The sequence below is a fragment of the Gouania willdenowi genome, chromosome 21 (genome assembly GCF_900634775.1).
Source record: "Gouania willdenowi chromosome 21, fGouWil2.1, whole genome shotgun sequence".
NCBI lineage: Eukaryota > Metazoa > Chordata > Actinopteri > Blenniiformes > Gobiesocidae > Gouania > Gouania willdenowi.
Genome location: NC_041064.1, coordinates 16,963,611 through 16,983,647, shown reverse-complemented (window position 1 = coordinate 16,983,647; position 20,037 = coordinate 16,963,611). Strand labels below are relative to the sequence as shown.

The 20,037-nt window shown below is 37.7% G+C and overlaps 1 protein-coding gene across 2 annotated transcripts; it reads left to right on the top strand.

The window, feature by feature from the left end:
* Positions 1-751: 751 nt before the first annotated feature.
* Positions 752-19,526, top strand: appb (amyloid beta (A4) precursor protein b). 2 transcript variants are annotated; one of them, XM_028435564.1, is made up of 18 exons: positions 752-976; positions 6,578-6,739; positions 6,818-6,947; positions 9,042-9,154; positions 9,344-9,534; positions 9,878-10,080; positions 10,268-10,435; positions 12,554-12,687; positions 13,971-14,045; positions 14,120-14,278; positions 15,305-15,433; positions 15,514-15,613; positions 15,743-15,810; positions 16,875-17,013; positions 17,124-17,177; positions 17,779-17,870; positions 17,968-18,114; positions 18,188-19,526. In XM_028435564.1, the coding sequence occupies exons 1-18, from the start codon at positions 914-916 to the stop codon at positions 18,287-18,289; spliced, it is 2,229 nt and encodes a 742-aa protein (XP_028291365.1). In that variant the 5' UTR covers positions 752-913; the 3' UTR covers positions 18,290-19,526. The 2 variants fall into 2 exon arrangements, with proteins under 2 accessions (XP_028291365.1, XP_028291366.1); XM_028435565.1 differs by lacking the exon at positions 10,268-10,435 and having other exon boundaries at positions 753-976.
* Positions 19,527-20,037: the final 511 nt, after the last annotated feature.

The window sequence follows — 20,037 nt, the reverse complement described above, 5'->3', positions numbered from 1 at the left end:
TTAAATACTTTATTTTCACGGTTTCACTTTAATTAGAGGATAAGAGAATAAGGAAGGCTAGCAGTAAATCAAAAAGGTCGGAAATGTTTGAGTTTATTTATTTCTCCTAATTTATTCAATTGTTTAATTTTCTACATTTCATTAAAAAAAAATCCCCATGTTGCTATTTTACTAGTGTTACTGTGTTTGAGGCTGTGGGTAAGCAAAGATCACAAACAAACAACTTTTAACTAATCATTAAACATGCAAAATGTGTAAAATCCACCTTGCCTTTTAAAAAAAAAGGAAAATATTTTATTCATATCATATTATTATAGAACATACCACAACCCATACACCAAATCTGCAGCATTTAAAAACATTTGTCACAATGTTTCTGTTTATTATACTGTGCCCTGCATGTCTTGTATACTGCGACTGGATGCCTTGAATTTCCCTCGGGATCAATAAAGTATCTATCTATCTATCTATCTATCTATCATCTTCTGTGAAAATAAACATTGAAAGATGGTTAATTTAATACTAAAATTTTAAGTAGCAGTATTTAACTCAACTAAGTAATAACTACATCTGTCATATCTATTAATCTTTGTGAGTTTGAAGCCTGGAAAGTTAATCAGATTTTAGAAGGAGTTCTTCACATGGTCCATGTGGGCTACCTGGGGTCCGCGGGCCCCGTGTTGGTGACCCTTGCACTAAAGCAATGCTTATCTGCTGATCACACACGCACATACACATCCAGCTACCACCGCGAGGGGAGCTCATACTCTGGGATCGACTAGTCGGGATCGGGAGCAGTTTTGATCTACGTGAGCCGCACTAATAGAAAACCGGTGCTCGCATTCTTTTTTTTTTAACGTCCTACGACATAAACGTTGAATATTCCGGTGGTGTTGGATACCGGGAGGGCGGTATGGGGGAGCAAACGGCGTTTCTGCTCGTACTGGTGGCGACCTTGACGCTTTCATCATCCGAGGTAAGTAACGAGAGAAAGGTGTTATGGGTCTACTGGTTAGCATGTTACCAAGCGACTGACTTCCGGGTTGGTGTCAATCTGCGGTAAACCAAAAGCAACCGAGGTAAGATTAGATCTGTTGCCCCCTTTAATGTTAAGGCTACCTCAGGGAAATTTAATTCCCAGCATCTTTTTTTTCTAAAGCAGCAAACAGGGTTGAAATATTAATTATAAAATACAATATACAGGAATTAATAAACAACGTGTTTGCTTGGTCTATCTACCAAAAAGAAAAGCAGATGGTTTTGGGAAAAACCGCAGAAGTCGGGACATAGTCTCCAGTTAACACGCATGCCTTTCGTTCCATAACACCTCAAACCATAGTTGGCCGACGATGTGTCAGTCCTACGCTGTTTCTGCTTTGTACGGATAAAGAATAGATAATTTCACATTCTGGACAAAAGGATAACGAAATAGTGATTATATTTTTTAATTAGTTGGTTTTATAAGATGACGACTGTTTTTGTGTGTGTATATAAAGCTCCGACACAGGGCTGTGTGGAGGCCTAAATACTGGAACGTATCTAATGTGTGCATTTAATCCAGTGTCCAGAGTGAGTGTGAGCATTAAAACACGGATTATTGTACACGGTAAACCCTCAGGCCTGCCCTTAATTGTCTGTGATTGACAGCTGTGTCCTGCCATGTTGGATGTTTTTGTTTGTTTGTGTAAGCGATATTATCGCACCGTTTTGTGGTTCAATGTAAAAGAAAAAGCGTAACTAGTTATCATAAAAAATACATTTAACGGGCAAACGCCAAAATTACAGGAATAAATGTGAAATAAAGTGGCTACGTTTGTTAGCATTTTAAGTTAGCCTTGAAACGGGCAGTTAAGGGTTAGAGTTAAGGGTAAAGCGTTTCAAAAGCTAACCAGTGAATTTAACTATCTATTTTTTTAATTTTTTTTTAATTTTTAATTTTTTTGTGAAACATTTTGATTACATTTCTGTTATTAAACATTATTCTGAAGTAGAATAATAATGCGTGCAGGAATCTGCTTTTAATTCCATCATCATCATCAGCATCTCTTCAGTGTTTCGTAGCTTGTGAATGAAGATAATTATGTTGATAAATCTCCTAATATTATTGTGAATTATAAGGCTTTTCCCTAAGATGTCTAATTTTTTTTTTTTTTTTTTTTTTACAGCGTCGTTTCACAAATTGACACACAAAATAAATATCAGATAAAAAAAATAAAAATCAAGCAGGCCTCACTTAACTTTCCCCTTATTTCTTCCTTAACTCTCCAATTAGAGGTGGACTTTAATCTTAGTTTAACCACAGGTAATAATTGTATTAACTCTTCAGTAGGGCTGCACGATTATGGCCAAAATAATAATCATGATTATTTTGATCATTACTATAGTCACAATTTTTTTTTCCATCATGTTTGGAAAAAATCTGTATTTCTTTTGCACTACTTAAAAAAAAACAAAAAAATATATATGAACAGTTTACAGTACAAAATTAAGCTTTAAATAAAAATTATTATGGATGTCCCGATACAACTTTTTCACTCCCGATAAGGGATACGGATATTGCTGATTTGCATATTGCGCGATATCGATTTGATACGATATCAGCACGAATCATCCATACTTTTATTACTTATTTTGTAGTGTGGAACGTTAGAAAAGGCTTGATTATTCAAAAAAACAGACCCATTTATTATTAACCAATGGATTACATACTGTATAATTAACCTTTTAGAATAAGAGTATTCTATGATTGAATAAAATAAAAAATAAAAAAAAAAAGGAAGCTATTGAAGAAATAAGTCCAAAAAACCAATATATATTATATCGGAGATTTTAGATGCAGTCCGATAAAATCCGATATTTGTTTTTTGGCTGATATCGGACCAATATCATTATCGGATCGGGACACCCCTAAAAATGATTCCAAAAATAAATAAATAAATTAACCCAAGAATTTAAAATGTACCAAGGATTAACTTAAGGGTTAATAAATACAATATCACAAAGTGCTTTCAAGAAATGCAACTAATTGGAAATGATTTCAGCTCTAATAATCCACCAAATGACTCAAAGCTGCTGCTGACTAATGGGTGAGAAAATGCCTGATTTGATTTGCAGCAGAGTCCACGTTTTAAATGTAAATATTGCCGACGATCAGGTTAATTTAATCTTAGCAACCAAGATCTTGATCACGATTTAAATTGGATTAATTGTGCAGCCCTACTCGTCAGTGTGTTGGAATGTCAGCCCTGACTAAAAAATCAGATTCGTGGTGCAGTTTTGCCCTCTGCTGTATTTCTGTGCGTGTTTGGGGGGTGGGGGGGGGCTGACTGTGCTTGAGCTGCTGAGGAGAGTGGAAACAGGATGCAGCCCTGTTTGACTTCAGCACCAGCAAGATGGCGACTGCAGATCAGACACTGGCAGCAGCACAGCACGAGAGAGAGAGAGAGAAACACAGAATTAAATACACGCACGCTCTGAAAGAGGCACCAAACTGTGCTGTGGAGGCTTAATATGTGCACGAACAACAAGGCGACAATGCTTTATGTTACTGACACACACACACACACGCACAAAGCCTTTAATGTAATAGAATCTGAAATATTGTGATATTGTATTGACTAAATGGGGATATGGAAAATAGAACATGTCATTTGTGTGTAAGAAGCTAGATTAAAGCTACTGGAGACAAAAGCATTTTATCTATAGCGTAGGTCTCACAGATCAATAAATTGAAAATTATTTGCTCGAAAAAAGATGTAAAAGGTTGACATTGCCTTTGATCAGGGGCCGAATACAAAGTGGTTTGATCTAAAGTGGACCGCAGATTTTATGCAGGAAAACCAGCAATTTCAACATTAACGTCCCCAATATCCAAGCAATAGGTGACAGATATCAGTCCCTGCAGGATTTTCTCTTTTAAATTTCATTGATTTTGTGACTCATTTTAATTTAATTTTGGGAAATTATGTGAAATAGTTTCAGGAAAATTGAGTTCTTTGAGTAATTTGAGATTTAGAATGACTGCAGTCGTGACAAAAACATGGAAAAATTGCGATCCTCCAAATATTGTGGAGTTTCATTGAATTTGTGTATTTATATATCTAAGCTTAGATATCTACAACTAAGTTAATGGTGTTTGGTAATTTAGAGAATTGTTTATGTTTGATGGTCTAAACCTGAGATCACACCGGGGGCCACATTATCAACATTCATGTTAGCATTAAGAAGAATGACCTATCTAAGCGTTAATACAGAAGAAAACAAAGGGTTTTTTCTCTGTCGTCCCTACATTTTGTGGTGTCATTGGTGATTTTTCTTTTGTTTTTAGACATTTCATGAGTTTTTGAATTCATTTTGTCTATTTTCTTGTCAATATGGACATTTTTGTTGTCTTTTTGTGTTTTTTCCCAAGTCATAATGCGATTTTGTGTTATTGTATTCATTTTGTTTAATTTCTATGGCATTTTGAGTGTTTTTGAAGTCCCTTTGTATATGTCATTGTTTTTGTAGTACATTTTTGTGTGTTTAAGTGGTTGTTTAGTGCATCATTTCTGTCATTTGTGTGTTTTATGAATCATTTTTTTTGCATTGTTTTCAATCTTTTTATGTTTTTGTTCTTACTTTGTGTACTTTTAACATTTTGCAAATTTTGCTTTCTTTTTACGTATCATGTCAGGCTTTATGTAACTTCCAACTTCATGATTTACACTTTTGTCTTGGGGGCCGAACAAAATTAGACAGAGGGCCGTATGTGGACCCTGGGCCACCTATGTCTGGTCTAAAGGGCCGGATTTGAGTTTGACATGTCCGTACAACACTCAGCTTATTGACATTTTTGGAGAAGTTTCACGCTTTGCATTGTGGGATTTGGAGTCCATGGTCTCACCCTGATTGCTTGTATTTCTATGTTAGAGAAGGAAAACAGTGATTGGACTCACACCTTTTTTGTTCTACTTTGTTCTTCGTGAAGACTTTATATTTTGTCCGGAATCGGGTCTTCCTGTGTAAACCAAAAATACACATTCACCTTTGTTTTTGCCGCAACTTTTCAGTCTGTGAAAACACCAGAAATGTGTTGGGAGATATAAACTAAATGCAGGCTATGTGAAATAAATTCTGAATAAATCATAAAAACACAACCTGTTAATCTGAGAAAAAAGCCAAACAATGAGCTGGCCAGTCCAGATTAGCAGCACACTGATTATTCCAGCAACATCTCTGCCATCACTCACAACATTAAGTGAGTCTGTCACTTTAAGACGAGGGACAGATGGCTGTACTTCACTTTCCCTTTCCCTGACAAGCTGCCACAATAATATCGTCCAGGGGATGTTTGTTCTAGCTGCTTCCTCACACACAAACACTGACTGAACATTGTGTCTCCAGTTGAGTTGCTTCCTTCCCGTTTCCTCACAGCTCAGCTTTAATGGCTTGTTTTTTCATGTGCGACCGCTTCACGATCCTATTACAATTCAATATTAAAGAGTTAGATTCTAATGAACAGTCAATGTGACGCCTTTAGCTGTAGTGCTAGAACTCAAGAGTTCAGTCTTGTGTTGTAGAATTAACTCAGAAATGTGTTTTTGGCTCCAGAGCCATTCATTTCTATTCTTTTTTGGGCCGTGACCTCATTTTAATATCACTAATTTCTTTGACCCCAGAGACTTTTTTCAAAAATAACTTTTTGATCATGTTAGTGATATAGTGTAAAGAGTAGCGCTATCGTAACGAGATGCCCCAGCTTGGATATTTTTATAGTTTTTTTTTTTTAGTTTTTTTTAACTAGATTTACATTTGAGGAAGTGAAAGTATAGAATGCATTTTCTTGACATTGTGTGTGGTGTTTTATTTTGAAAAATAATAATAAAAAAATGATATATCTTTTCTAATTATTTAATTATTGCATTTTTAAAATTTCATACTTTTTTTATTTTTTACAATTTTTATATTTGAGGAAGTGAAAGTATAGTTAACAGTTGTTTGAGATTGCGTGTGGTGTTTTAATCTGAAAAAGAGTAACAATCTAAAAAATTACAAAAATATAAATTGAATTAGTAATTTAAAAAAAAAAAAATTACTTGACATTTCAGGTGACCCCACATGGGGTCATGATCCCAAGGTTGAAAACACTGCAATAAGTCCTGAGTTAGAATATAATAAATAAACATTGAGTTTTATTTATACTATTTAAAAAAAAAAAAAAAGACTCGTCTGAGCTTTAAAACAGGAAAAAAACACATGGTTTTTAGTCATTTAGTTAATTGTCTTCTTGTTTTGTGTATCTGGAGTCATTTCTGTGTTCTCATTATCATTTTGTATATTATTGTGTGTCTCTATAGTCGTGTTGTGTGTTTTCGGAGTAATTTTGTATGGTTTTTACTCTCATTTTGTGAATTTATGGTGTCTTTTTTTGTTTTTTTCTGTTATCCTGTGCGTTCAGATTGGGACCATCATATTTAGACCGAGCCCCGCCTCTTATCCCCAGGCTACCAGTTGTCAAATGTCTGCCATACCTTGTGAACTGAAAGATGAAATGTGTATAAATGCAGTGTGTCCTCTTCTCCTCCTGTCCATCCAGGTACCGGTCGATGACACGGTGATGACCGAGCCTCAGGTGGCAATGTTCTGCGGGAAACTGAACATGCACATCAACGTCCAGAGTGGGAAATGGGAGTCGGATCCATCGGGCACCAAGAGCTGCATCGACACCAAAGAAGGCATCCTGCAGTACTGCCAGGAGGTATTCCACTCACACCACAGTGCACACACAAAGACACAAAGGAATGCTGATGTACAGTGAACTGTCACGTGTCTGCAGGTGTACCCTGAGCTACAGATCACTAATGTAGTGGAGGCCAATCAGCCCGTCAGCATCCCCAACTGGTGCAAAAAAGGCCGCAAGCAGTGCCGCAGTCACTCACACATAGTGGTGCCGTACCGCTGCCTGGGTAAGCGCTAATAGAAAGAAACATCACGCTAGGGCTGGGCGGTATGTCCAAAAATGTATATCGTGGTATTTTTCAAAATTCTTAAGGTTTCACATAATTTTTTTATTTCTTCATGCATAATCAGGTGTTCACAACATTTTCTACTGGTTGAGAGAGGAATTACTGCAGTAGATTGACTTAGAATGGTCTTTTTTACTGTCACCATCACTCCAATGTGTGTGGGTGTGTGTGTGTGCGTGTGTGCTGAGCCGGTGATAGGGTAGAGAGAAAGAGAGAGAGGGTTGATCATTTCTTTTCCTTCTTGCTCCACTTTTACGGTTTAAATGATCAACTTACGGAGATATTAAAGGATGAGTTCACTCAGAATGCGTTATGATCAGTAGTTACTGTGGTTTTCAAGAAGTTAATCATTTTAATTTTGTCCCGATAAATTGAGGAAGTGTAGTACAGCCCTCTGCTGCATTTGTCTGCACTGAAGCGAGAGGGAGGGGCTGCAGCCTCCGCTATACAGACAGTGAAAGATGGGAAAGTTGTCGCTTTAAGTCGCTTAAAAAGTTAAAATTTTTCAACTTTAAGTGTCGAGGTCATGCTTAACCTAGTCGCTCAAACCACGCAAGTCACGTCACGTCATTTACATTGATTTTAATGTAATCTAATTGCTTCAGTCAATTCAGTGAAAGCACCTTTACGCCCACTGGCTCTTTGCCGCGCTAGCTTAGCTTTAGCATTACCTTGATTCCAAGCTTTAAATGCTGCATACTTTGTGGTGTGGTGGTTTCTTATGGTGAATAAGGTAGCTTTTGTTTGCAGCTCCACCACGACTTATTTCCGCGCTATAGGAATTACAAATTGCGATCCTTTACTCTCTTTTTTTTTTTGTGTATTACTGCCGACACGCTAAGCAACCGTGCCTCCGTGAGCATAGACATTATATACGTATGTAATGTCTATGTTCGTGAGTGTTGACATCCTGTAGCAGAGGCATGCGCTCGCAGGCACATGCACACATGCAGCTCCAGAGCTTTCTGTGTATTTCTTATCCATTTACACCTTAACTAACACCAAAGTGCTACTCTTTGCATTCCTATTTAGAAGTGCAACCATGAAAAGTGTCCTGACTGAAACGCGGCGTAGCGTTCCGATTGTTGTGTAATCAAATACACCGGTACGGCGGTGTATTAAAAATTCATAACAATATATACCCGTATTCGTTATGAACCGGAATACTGCCCAGCCCTACGTCACGCTATGCGATGATGGCAGACATGATGAAACAAGTACTACCAGAAACTCAGAAATCTGTACTGTTTTAGGAAGTGAGTTGAGTTTGTGTGTATTTCTGTTATGTCTTAAAAGCATGGCTGTCAAACTTATTTTAGTTTAGGGACTACATAAGGCCCAGCTCAGCCTCAAGTGAGTTAATACTTTATTACTGTGCCCTAATGCAGATAGAGAGATTTGGAACTGAGCTATGTGTTAATTAAGTTACCAAGGGATTAATGCACACGTGTCAAAATCTACACTCCTTGTTGGAACAATTTGTTAATTTAAAATAGAAAATCACTGGGAAAAAGGGAATTATCAAGTAAAACCAAGTATAGTCATTTATAAATATCTGTGCGTCACTGTTTGGCTTTTATATGCTTTATTTTATCGTACAGTGGGGAAATTTACATGTTACAGCAGCCAAAGACACAAAGAGCAAACATGCAAGAAAACTAAATACAAAAATGCAGAAAGGAAAATTCGGGGTAAAATAAAAAAAAAGAATAAATGGTGAAGTAAATGTATAAATAAGCAGAAAGTGGGTTTTTACAATGAGTAATGGGTAATATTGCACATAGTGATTAATGTCAACATGGGCACAATTGTGGTTGAATTTTATATAAATGCTTGGTTTAATCTGGTTTGCTCTATTTAATGTCCAACTGGGTTGAAAGTTGCCCCTGAAATTAAATTAGACTCTACAGAAACAATGTTTTTAGTTACATTTTCATTTTGATATCATTGAGACAGTTGGTGGTTCTGTTGATTACATTTTGATGGAGTTGCATTGAAATAATAACAAAAAAGGATTTCATGCTATTTTTGCAGTTGGGGAGTTTGTGAGCGACGCCCTGCTCGTTCCAGACAGGTGTAAGTTTTTGCACCAGGAAAGAATGGACCAGTGTGAGAGTCACCTGCACTGGCACACTGTCGCTAAAGAAGTAAGGGACTGGAAGATTTCACACATGCTGATATATATCATACCCTATATTGGTTTGGTTTTAAATGTAGAAATAAAACTGTTGTTTCCTCAGATCTTATTTGGTTAATAATGTGTGGGTTGTGAAGTGAGGATTGCTTGTATAATTGATAACTAAAGATCCTCCGCACTGTTGTCTAATTATATTCAGTCCTGTGGCGATCGCTCCATGAATCTCCATGACTACGGGATGCTGTTGCCGTGTGGCATCGACCGTTTCCGTGGGGTGGAGTTTGTTTGTTGCCCAACTGAGTCGGAGCAAGAGGTAAACACCGCTGAGCTGGAGGGGGAGGAGTCTGACGTCTGGTGGGGCGGAGCTGAAAACGAATATTCTGAAAACAGGTACAAACTTATTTATTTTTAGTTTGAATGAATTAGTTCAACGCAAACCAGTCGCATTAATGCTACAGGTTTCAGTACTTTACATGGATTTTAAATAGAATATTAAATTGTGTACATGTATAAAATACATATATTTAAAAAAAATAAATGTATTTAATTAAATAGCAATATTTTAATCTTCTATATAACTGCATGATGACTGGCTTTTATTGTTTCTCCTTTATGACAATGTGTTCATGTTGTTTTTAGGATATTGTGTGTGTCCATATTTTGAATTACCGTCATATATTTAAAGTAGTTCCCCGTGATTGTTGTATTAACGACGCGATGTTGCTCCTCGTAGCATGGAACGCGCTGCAGACACAGAGACGGCCGCCGCAGAAGATGACGAAGACGAGGATGAAGAGGTGGATCAGATTGTTGATGGTGATGAAGAGGATGAGGAAGACATGTTGAATGAACGATACAGCGAGGAGCGTAATGCCAACATCGCCATGACGACCACGACCACCACCACCACAGAGTCGGTAGAGGAGGTGGTTCGAGGTAAGACGTCTGTTTCGCCATATTTTTATTTTTATTTTTTCTGTTTCTGTGTTTGTTTTTTAAGTTCATGTCGCTTTTTAAGTTTTCCCATAATATCCAATCGTTGTGTGTCCTTATTTTTTGGTTTGAAATTAAATTTTTGGTTTGTGTGTGTGTGTGTGTGTGTGTGTGCGTGTGCGTGTCTCAGCTGTGTGTTGGGCTCCGGCTGATTCCGGCGCGTGTCATGACATGCTGGAGCGCTGGTACTTCGCGCCTGAGAAAGGCAGCTGTGTCCCCTTCTTGTTTGGGGGCTGTGGGGGCAACAGGAATAACTTTGACTCAGAGGAGTACTGCCTAGCTGTCTGCAGCAGCTCGTGTAAGTCCCGGGACTGGAGCCAAAAACCCTTACGTCTACGTCCGGAGCCTGATTCCTGTCCTCAGGCTGCTGCAGACTGTTTGCCTGTTTCATTCATTCTTTCTGCATCATTTGTCCTCATTGTGTGTTTTTTTTAACTTCTTTTAACCCCAGACCAATAAGTTGCTGAATTCTGGATTTAGTTTCTTTATCATCCAGCTGAAAGTGAGGACATTAAAATATAATAAAACAAGAAACATTTCTAAAATGATTCAAAACAAATGTAAGATGTTTTGGTAGAAAGGGCGTAGTGAGTCACCCATAAGTGAACTTTTTTATAATTTAATTAACCTCTTCTGGGAGCAAACAATCTTGTAAGAAATGCAGAAAGTAAAACATGTTTTTAACAAGTCACATGTTCAAGAATATATTTGATAAAGTTGAGGTTTTGTCTAGTCAGATGAGGTTTTTCAGGAAATCGTTTTAAAACAAAACGTCAACGTAACATACGACTAAAAAAGATACAATAGATTTTGATATGGACCTACAATATATTTGATGTGTTAAATAAAAGTATCAATTATCTAAACATCTTCAATTGAAGATATAGGAAGTAGGGATGTCCCGATACAACTTTTTCACTTCCGATACGATACCAATATTGTAGCCTTGAATATTGGTCGATACCGATGTCAATTTGATGCGATAACAGCAATCTTTTATACTTTTATTACTTATTTTGTAGTGTGGAATGTGTGGAAGCAGACCCATTTATTATAAACCAATGGTTTACATATAATTAACCTTTTAGAATAAGAATATTCTATGATTGGGGTGGTGTGTAGCTCAGTGGGTTGAGCGCCCGCCCCATGTACGGAGGCTGTAGTTCCTCACCTGCAGCCGGTCCCAGGTTCGATTCCCGGCTTGGGACCCTTTGCTGCGTGTCGTTCCCTGCTCTCTCTGTTCCCTTTCCTGTCGAGCAACCGTCATATAAAGGCCACTAGAGCTTAAAAAAAAAAAAAAAAAAAAAAAGAATATTCTATGATTGAATAAACCAAATAAAATAGAAGATATTGAAAAAAGAAATCCAAAAAACCAATATATATTATATCGGAGATTTTAGATGCTTTCCGATAAAATCTAATTATTGTTTTCTGGCTGATATTGGACCGATATCTGATATCAATATCGGATCGGGACACCCCTAATAGGAGGTCCATCTGATCTAATGATCAAAACGGTCTTAAGCATCAAAGTATCGGTTAAATTATGTTTATTTTTAATTATTTATTTGAGTGGGACTGTGTATTAATGTACTGCCGAGGTTGTAAATACACCAGATTTAGATAAACACTAGTAATTTCCATCAGTAGTCCCATGGTGCAGTGGGTAGAAGCAGATACAGAATATAAAAGGCTTTATAAATGCATACATAGCTCCACAATAATACACAGTGATGGTATTATGGAAAATACAAACACACCTTACTTAGTATTACTATTTCAATACTAAATAAGGTGCTTTGAGTAAAATGCCTAAGCCTTATTCACTATAACAACATGCATGTATTGATGAAGTGTAATTCAGATATGAACGACGGTCCTTCACTTCTGGATTAAGCAGAAACGTAACCTCAAATGTCAGCATGCGTCCTCGACACGTGTCTGCATGTTGTTTTCCATGCGTTGTGTCTGCTACAGCTGCAAACCAGCAGTTGTGTGTATGCGTGTGTGTGCGTGCGTGTGTAAGAGTGCTCCAAAGGTTAATGGGTTAAACTGTTCCTCGTTTGTCGTGTTTCTGTTTGCCCTCATGATGAATCAGCACTGACAGTATTTTATCTCCATCCTCCCATAACAAACACACACCAGCCCTGGGAATCTCACCGCTGATTGTCCCCGGTTGACCCGGGCATCCTTTATACCACTATTTACTTCACTCTGAGGCTGTTCTCTGTGTTTACCTAACTCCTTTGATGTGATTAACTAACATGTTGTCCAAAGGACTGAAGCGTGTGTAGTGTAATGTTTGCTGTACTGAGTGTACGGTGTGAGTGAACCTGACCAACACAGTTGTTTTTCCTCCTGTGACCCTCCTTTCCTTTCCCCCATGTCTGACTCCTCCCTCTTTTCTTCCCCGCAGTACCCACCACGGCCCCTAGTCCTCCAGACGCCATGGATCACTACCTCGAAGCCCCCGGGGACGACAATGAACACACCGACTTCCAAAAGGCCAAAGAAAGCCTGGAGGCCAAACATCGGGAAAAAATGTCCCAGGTACACAAGTTTCAAACTGTTGTATAATAAAGCCTTGTGTAATGTAAAAATAACCACATTTTCTCCTAATTTGAAGAAATGCAAACTGCTTTATTGTTATTTACAATCAATTAATTGCATTAGATATGAATGAAAACATAGGATGCTTAAATCTAAAAGCACCTTTTACAGAAGTTTAGCTTTATTATTAGAATTCTCACATACAGTACAGACTTAATATCTGAGATTATAACAGCCCTTTTAAAAATTCATTTTATCAAATTAGATTACCCAAACCAGAATAAACAAATACCAGAATAGCAAAGTGATCACATTAACTCTGTAGTAAAAAAAAAAGAAATTAAAGGTAGGGTAGGCGATTTTCAAAAGATAGCATGATTTTGAATGTAGCCTCCCCGACGGCTCCGCCTTTACCCCCCTCGCCCCTCCCCTCTGTGCTCAGTCTCACTCACATGCACGTAATAAGCAAACAATAAACTTTACCATTATATATGTTAAAAAACGTGACCAAAAACTCTTCATCTCTGTCAGCGGTGACGCGCTTTCAGTGTGAGAGATTGAGAACGAGCAGGGAGACGTGATTGGTTTAAAAAAAAAAAAAAAAAAACGGTTCTTTTTGTCCATTGATCAAAGTTTTTACAGGTTTACAGCTGCTACAGTTGACAGATTTTCTTTGTTTTCAGAGCACATAAGATCTTAATTAAAGACAATTATAACCAAAAACTTAAAAAGTACATCTGGAGAAAATCGCCTACCCTAGCTTAAAGTTTGAAACATTATCATCTTATTTACATGTACAGTAGGACAAATATGTTCTCCAACAGCATAAATAAATATACAATAAAAGCCCATTTTAAACTTCTTAACTTTGCTTTATTGTGGCCTAAACGGTTTGGTTTGATTAGGAAATGGCTCTGTAGAAGACAATCTCTGCTCTATTTAACACTGTAGTGTTCATATAGTGTTGGCTTCCTTTAGCTCTGGTAAAGCAGTGTCTAAAACGTGATTAAGAGCAATTAAAAAGCTTTGAAAAATGAAAAGAAACCTTATTTTTCAAGCTCTGTTCTTTGATGCATGTTTACTGTTTTAGACTTTGAACTTTAAAATAATGACAAAATCGCAAACATTTCGCTCCCTTTCGCCTTGTCACAAACAAGTTTAGTTTTCAAGGGCTGACGTAAAAACATCTGCTGGGTGTATCAGGTAAAGTCAGATACAGCTGATCTAAACAGGGCAGTGTAAAATGCGTAAATGGCTGTTTGTGTTCCTGATGTGACGTTTAGGTGATGAGGGAGTGGGAAGAGGCTGAGAGACAAGCCAAGAGTCTTCCTCGCGCTGACAAGAAAGCCCTCATTCAGGTAGGAAACCTTCTCACAGGTTTACGGGAAGCGATACCGAGGCTGAAACAACTGGACTGTGTGTGTGTTTGCAGCACTTCCAGGAGGTGGTGGAGGCTCTGGAGCAGGAGGCAGCAGGAGAGAGGCAGCAGCTGGTGGAGACGCACATGGCACGGGTGGAGGCTCTGCTCAACAGCCGACGTCGCCTGGCTCTGGAAAATTACCTCAGCGCCCTTCAGGCTAATCCTCCTCGGGTACACGCACACGCACACACACACACACTGCACCTTTGAATAAAAGGAGAGCTGTTCTTCTGTTCTTTATTAATGCAAAGTAACAAATTATTTACAAATGTTGTATAATTATTATTATAATTTAACTAATCTGTTGCTGTCATAATTAAATTGTAATTGAGTTCAGATAATTTACTTTGTATTTGTAATAGCCATGAAAGTTCTCTAAAAAACGTAAATTATAATTTAATGCTAAATTCTTTGTACAACTCTACACATACAGTGGTGTGAAAAAGTGTTTGCCCCCTTCCTGATTTCTTACTTTTTTTTGCATGTTTTCCACACATTGTAAAAACAAATGATCACAAACGTTTGATTGCAGTAGTTGCTGCTAAGGGTGGCCCAACCAGTTATTAGGTTTAAGGGGCAAACACTTCTTCACACAGGGCCATGTAGCTCTTCCTCATTAATAAAACTCTTCATTTAAAAGTTGCATTTTGTGTTTATTTGTGTTATCTTTGATTAATATGTAAGTGTGGAAAACATGCAAAAAAGTGAGAAATCAGGAAGGGGGCAAACACTTTTTCACACCACTGTATGTAGCTAACAATTATTAAAATATGTTTTATATCAAGCTTTCCCACATTTTACCATTTAAAAACAATTTAAATCGAGGGTATACAAATATTTAAACTTATATTTTCATTGATTAGGAAGACTAACAATGTAGCCTATAGATAGGAAATAAATGAGATGATATATATTTGTTTTTAATGTATTTTACAGCTGATTTAGGACTCATTATCATAAGAGACGCTAACACAAGAGGTAGGTTAACTTTTATTAGGTTATTTATTTCAGGGTCAGTAATTGCAATTGATTGTAATTAGGGTGAGGGGATAAAAAAAAAAATTGTAATTAATTGTAATTGGAAAAATGCTGGTCACTGTAATCGTAGTTGAATTGTAATTGGTACAAAATAAATCACAAGAATTTTATATTTTTCTGTAATATCCTTTTTTTTTTTTTTTTTTTTTAAACCTGCAGTCCCGTCAGGTGTTGAGCCTGTTGAAGAAGTACGTCCGCGCAGAGCAGAAGGATCGGCAGCACACGCTCAAACACTACGAGCACGTCCGCACCGTGGATCCTAAGAAAGCTGCACAGATCAGACCTCAGGTACTCACACACAACATTCAGCTCCTACATTCTGAGGTGAGAAGTAATCGAAGCGTTTCTTTTCTCTGTCTCTAATGCAGGTATTGACCCACTTACGTGTGATCGATGAGAGGATGAATCAATCGGTGGGTTTGCTCTACAAGGTTCCCAGTGTCGCCATCGACATTCAAAACCAAGTCGGTGAGTGTTTGGCTGCGTTTCCCAAGTCCTCTGATGGACGAGGGGCTGATAACCCTGCACCTGTTCTCCCTGTAATAATCAGGACATTGTGTAATTCATTATGTTGTGCTTATTTCTTTCTTTCTGTAGCTGTGATTATCCAGCGGGTCCAGTCGGAGCTTTCTCAGCAGGTTTCCTCCCTGCAGAGCGATGGACGGGTGAGTTAGGAGATAGATATTCCTCTTCAGAGGCTTACAGCAAAGTGAGAGGAAGACATTAGGGAAGGAAAAAAACACAAATTAAGTGTTTGAATGGCAAAACAAGTTAAATAAAAAAAAAAAATAAAGGTAGAAGAACTCTTATTTAGGTGTGTGGATCTGTCAGCGCTCCTCTAGTGCTCATGAGTCATAAACATTATATTGCTGAAAATATGAGTATGGCTGTGTTCAAAATGGCAGATTCCATAGAAACTCAATGAGTATATAGTGTATACTATAAGTTTGGTTAGGAGCATTAGAATGATGAGCGTTCCCACTGAAGTATACTTCCAAGTTTCCCGAGATGCATTTCAAACCTACAATGAAAAAAACCTGAAGCACACTGAGGCTGAAGTTCTGAAAGCATTTAAAGTGAGAAAGTGACCAAGAAGAATATCAACACGTGGTCATTTGATCCATAAAACTCACAGAAACACATTTTCAGAGACCCTCCATTGTGCTACTGACTACACTTCAAAACAAGAGCCCTGTTTACAAAAGGATGAAAAAACTAATGGAAGACAAGAAGAGATGCTTTTGTTTTGAAACAGGGATGTTTGACTTTTTTTGATTTTACATTCCCCTCTCAATGCATCATGGGGCGGTTAAGTATGACTAGTGTGCCCACTCTGCATACTTAAAAAATGTCTCAATATAGTATACATCCCGGTTTTTCTCGCGTACTCAACATTTGCATACTAGCTAATGTGAATGCACTACATACACTACTACATGTCAGACTTAGTAGTATGTTAGTATGCCATTTGGAACATAGCTTATGTGAAGGTTTTACAATTGTTTGACTTTGTTGAAATATGACTAAGTAATGTGGCCGGTAATATGAAAAAGGAGCATTTTCTGGAAAAGTAGTTGGATGCATTTCAAAATTAATTTTACAAAATGTCACAATTTAGCAAAACAAAGCAAAAAAACACTCCACAAGACTGTTAATATTAAAGCAAACATTTGAACTCAGAAGCACAAACATCATCCAGTAAAGAACGCTGGTTCCTGTGCGTGTGCAGGTGGACGGCAGGGTGAGCTACGGTAACGACGCCCTGATGCCCGATCAGGCCTATAGCTCCGCCCCCTTGGATCCTGGACTGAACGGACTGGGCTTTATTCACCCTGAGAGCTTCAACCAGCCCAACACAGAGAACCACGGTAACACACACGTTAACACACACACAACTGGTGTTAGTGATTTAGAAAAAACTGAACAAAATGTACGTTGCTGCTGTTTATGTTTAATGATATCCGTGTTTTTGCTGCAGTTGAGCCTGTGGATGCTCGTCCTATTCCAGACAGAGGACTCCCCACACGACCAGGTTACCAGCACATCCACCCACACACAGTACACTTAGGCCTGGGAAATATGTCAACATTCAAGCTGTATCGAGATTTCTATTTTGGCAATATAGAAAATTACAGTATGCTATTTTATATGAAAATACTCATTTCAGGACTCTCTGCTTTTGCTACTTCTCAAAACGGTAGTTAAGTGGATTGCTGAGTGTGTCCTACAGAACTCATTCACACGTGCTGTCCCTTTTAGGAGAAAAAGGCAAAAGTTGCTGTTTGCTAATAAATGTACCTGTGTGGCATTTTTCATTAGCAAATTAAACCCAGAATGATCATTTTATGAAGATTTTATTGAGTTAAAAATATTAAGATTTATATTGTATATTGCCATATTGAGTTATGAGTTTTGGTCCATATCGCCCAGCCCTAAGTACAGTTATTAAATCATCTTTAAGATGAATTCAAAATTCTTGATAAAGATAGAATTTGACCTTTTTTGTGTGCTTATGATCAGATTAATGATCGTTAAATCTTTGCCTGCTGTTTTTCATGTTTTTTAGCTTGTGAAGCTCTTTTTTAACGATTGTTACAAAGTGTGTGTTTGACTATCTTCCTTGTGTGTTTCAGTGTCTGCCCTGAAGCCTGAGGAGAGTCCAGAAATACGAATGGAAACTGAACAGCGTCAGAGCGCAGGTTACGAAGTTTACCACCAAAAACTGGTAAAAAAAAAAAAAAAGAAGCTCCCATTAAATCAGCCCTGGTTCAGTTTTTTTTTTTTTTTTTAAATTTGCTAACAGCTTTCTGTTTGACTGCCAGGTGTTCTTCGCAGAGGACGTAGGGTCCAACAAAGGTGCCATTATCGGGCTGATGGTCGGTGGGGTCGTCATAGCGACCGTCATTGTGATCACCTTGGTGATGCTGAGGAAGAAGCAGTACACTTCTATTCATCATGGAGTCATAGAGGTGAAACACTGGACATGGAGGTGCAGTTGTGTTGCAGATGGTTTTTAACATTTCTCATGTCGTGTTTGTCAAGGTGGACGCCGCCGTGACGCCAGAGGAACGCCATCTGGCTAAGATGCAGCAGAACGGCTACGAGAACCCCACCTACAAGTTCTTCGAGCAGTTACAGAACTAAAGATGATGTCCTTCAGCATTTCTAACCTGCCTGTACCCTCACCCCTCCAGACCCTGTTCTCTCCTTCTGATCCACCATATCTGATCAGGAAAATGACGTCTGATTTTGCATTTCCTGATTGGTTTAAAGCTCATTTCAGCCGCCAGGGATAAGTTAATTCCTCATGCCGCACGATCAAATAATACTAAGCTTGTTTTACAATAAAGAAACTTGGAGAAAAAAAGCCGAAAAATATCATCAAAATGGAATTTAAAAAACAAAACAAAGCATTTTTTAAGGTGTAATATATGAAGACAGAGATTAGCTGTAAGTGTATGTCGTGCATGGTAATATTGATGACTGATGAAGAAGTGAACAGCTGTGTGGTAGTCCTCTGAAGCGGACGTTACAGCAGCTTTCTACACGTTTCCCGTCTTCGTTGTAATCTCGTGAATGAAGAAGAGAATTTGCCGTTGATCACCATGAATCATTGCTTCACCGTTGTGTTGGCTGCATGGGCGGATCACAAATACTATGTAATACATGAAGTGTAATAGTATCTGAGAGGAAGATGATTGTTGTACTGTTTGCGTTCTATGCACTTGCTTTGTTTTTTTGGGCTACGTCTAATATATATATATCATATATGACCACCAAATATTGTTGCTGTTGAGTCGTTGATGCCAACTGTCGCTGCACTTTTGTTCGAAGGATCAGGAAGTGAATCGTTCCTCTTGCTCCTGTAAATATCTGGACGAGGGCGATTTCTCTAATACTACTCTTCACCTCTCGTGGAATGATTTGATACCCGCCGCCACCCCGCTCTTCCTCGTTCTCGCATACATTCCTTCACCAAACCTCAACACACATTCTATTTTTCTACATCTGCTGTGTATACATGTACGCTGTTTGTCCAGTGCTGAATATTTCTTCACTGCTATCCCTCTAAATTATTGAAGGTAGACATGAATGTGACTTTTTGCATTGTCGGAATACGACACATATCTCGCTACGTTTTAGTTTTTTTCTGTCCTTCCAAAAACCTGTAGATACACGAGCTTGAATCAGGGAAATGTGGGAAATTTGTATCGATGCTTTAAAAAAAAACAAGAGGGTTTGAAACCCAGTGGCCATAAAATGTTTTTCTCTCATCTAATGGGATCAGTGACCTACCTTTGTGTTTAGTAAGTGAACCAGTTGCTTCGAATAAGAAAAAGCTTTCTACACTCACTATACCATGAATAAAATTTTGAATGTATTGAAAATTGTGAGGCTGTTGATTTCAGACTAATTGCAGAATAGTAATTGCACCTGTAATTGGTAATTAAACATACAAACTAGATCTAAGAGGTTCTCAACTTGTCCTGGACCTAAAAATGGGTCACATGATTTGCTTTATTTAAAAAAAAAAAAAAAAAAAAAACAAACCCTTACATTTTAATTTTTAAGAGGACTTGTACCCCTTTATTTAAATATAAGGCACAATGATAGAAAGTCAAATTCTATAGATATGTGTAAAAAAAAAACTTATGGCTATGTAATATAAAATAATTTCAATATAATATTGAGAGTAAATGAGAAAATGTCTGACCTGCCAGATATTTTTGGTTTGTTTTATTATTGTCTGACAGAAACATTCTGCATTATTTTAGGTTCTAACTACTTATTGTTGTCATAGATTCAATATTCTACACATCGTTATACAGTTTCTGGCTCTTTAAATTATACAGAATAATCTTTTTACACTGGATAAACTGATAGGAAGATGA

Coding starts and splice junctions, on each gene's coding strand:
- appb (XM_028435564.1), top strand. CDS start 914: ATGGGGGAGCAAACGGCGTTTCTGCTCGTACTGGTGGCGACCTTGACG. Junction 10,081..10,267: donor GGTAGAGGAGGTGGTTCGAG/GTAAGACGTCTG, acceptor TGCGTGTCTCAG/CTGTGTGTTGGGCTCCGGCT. Junction 17,871..17,967: donor AAGTTTACCACCAAAAACTG/GTAAAAAAAAAA, acceptor TTTGACTGCCAG/GTGTTCTTCGCAGAGGACGT.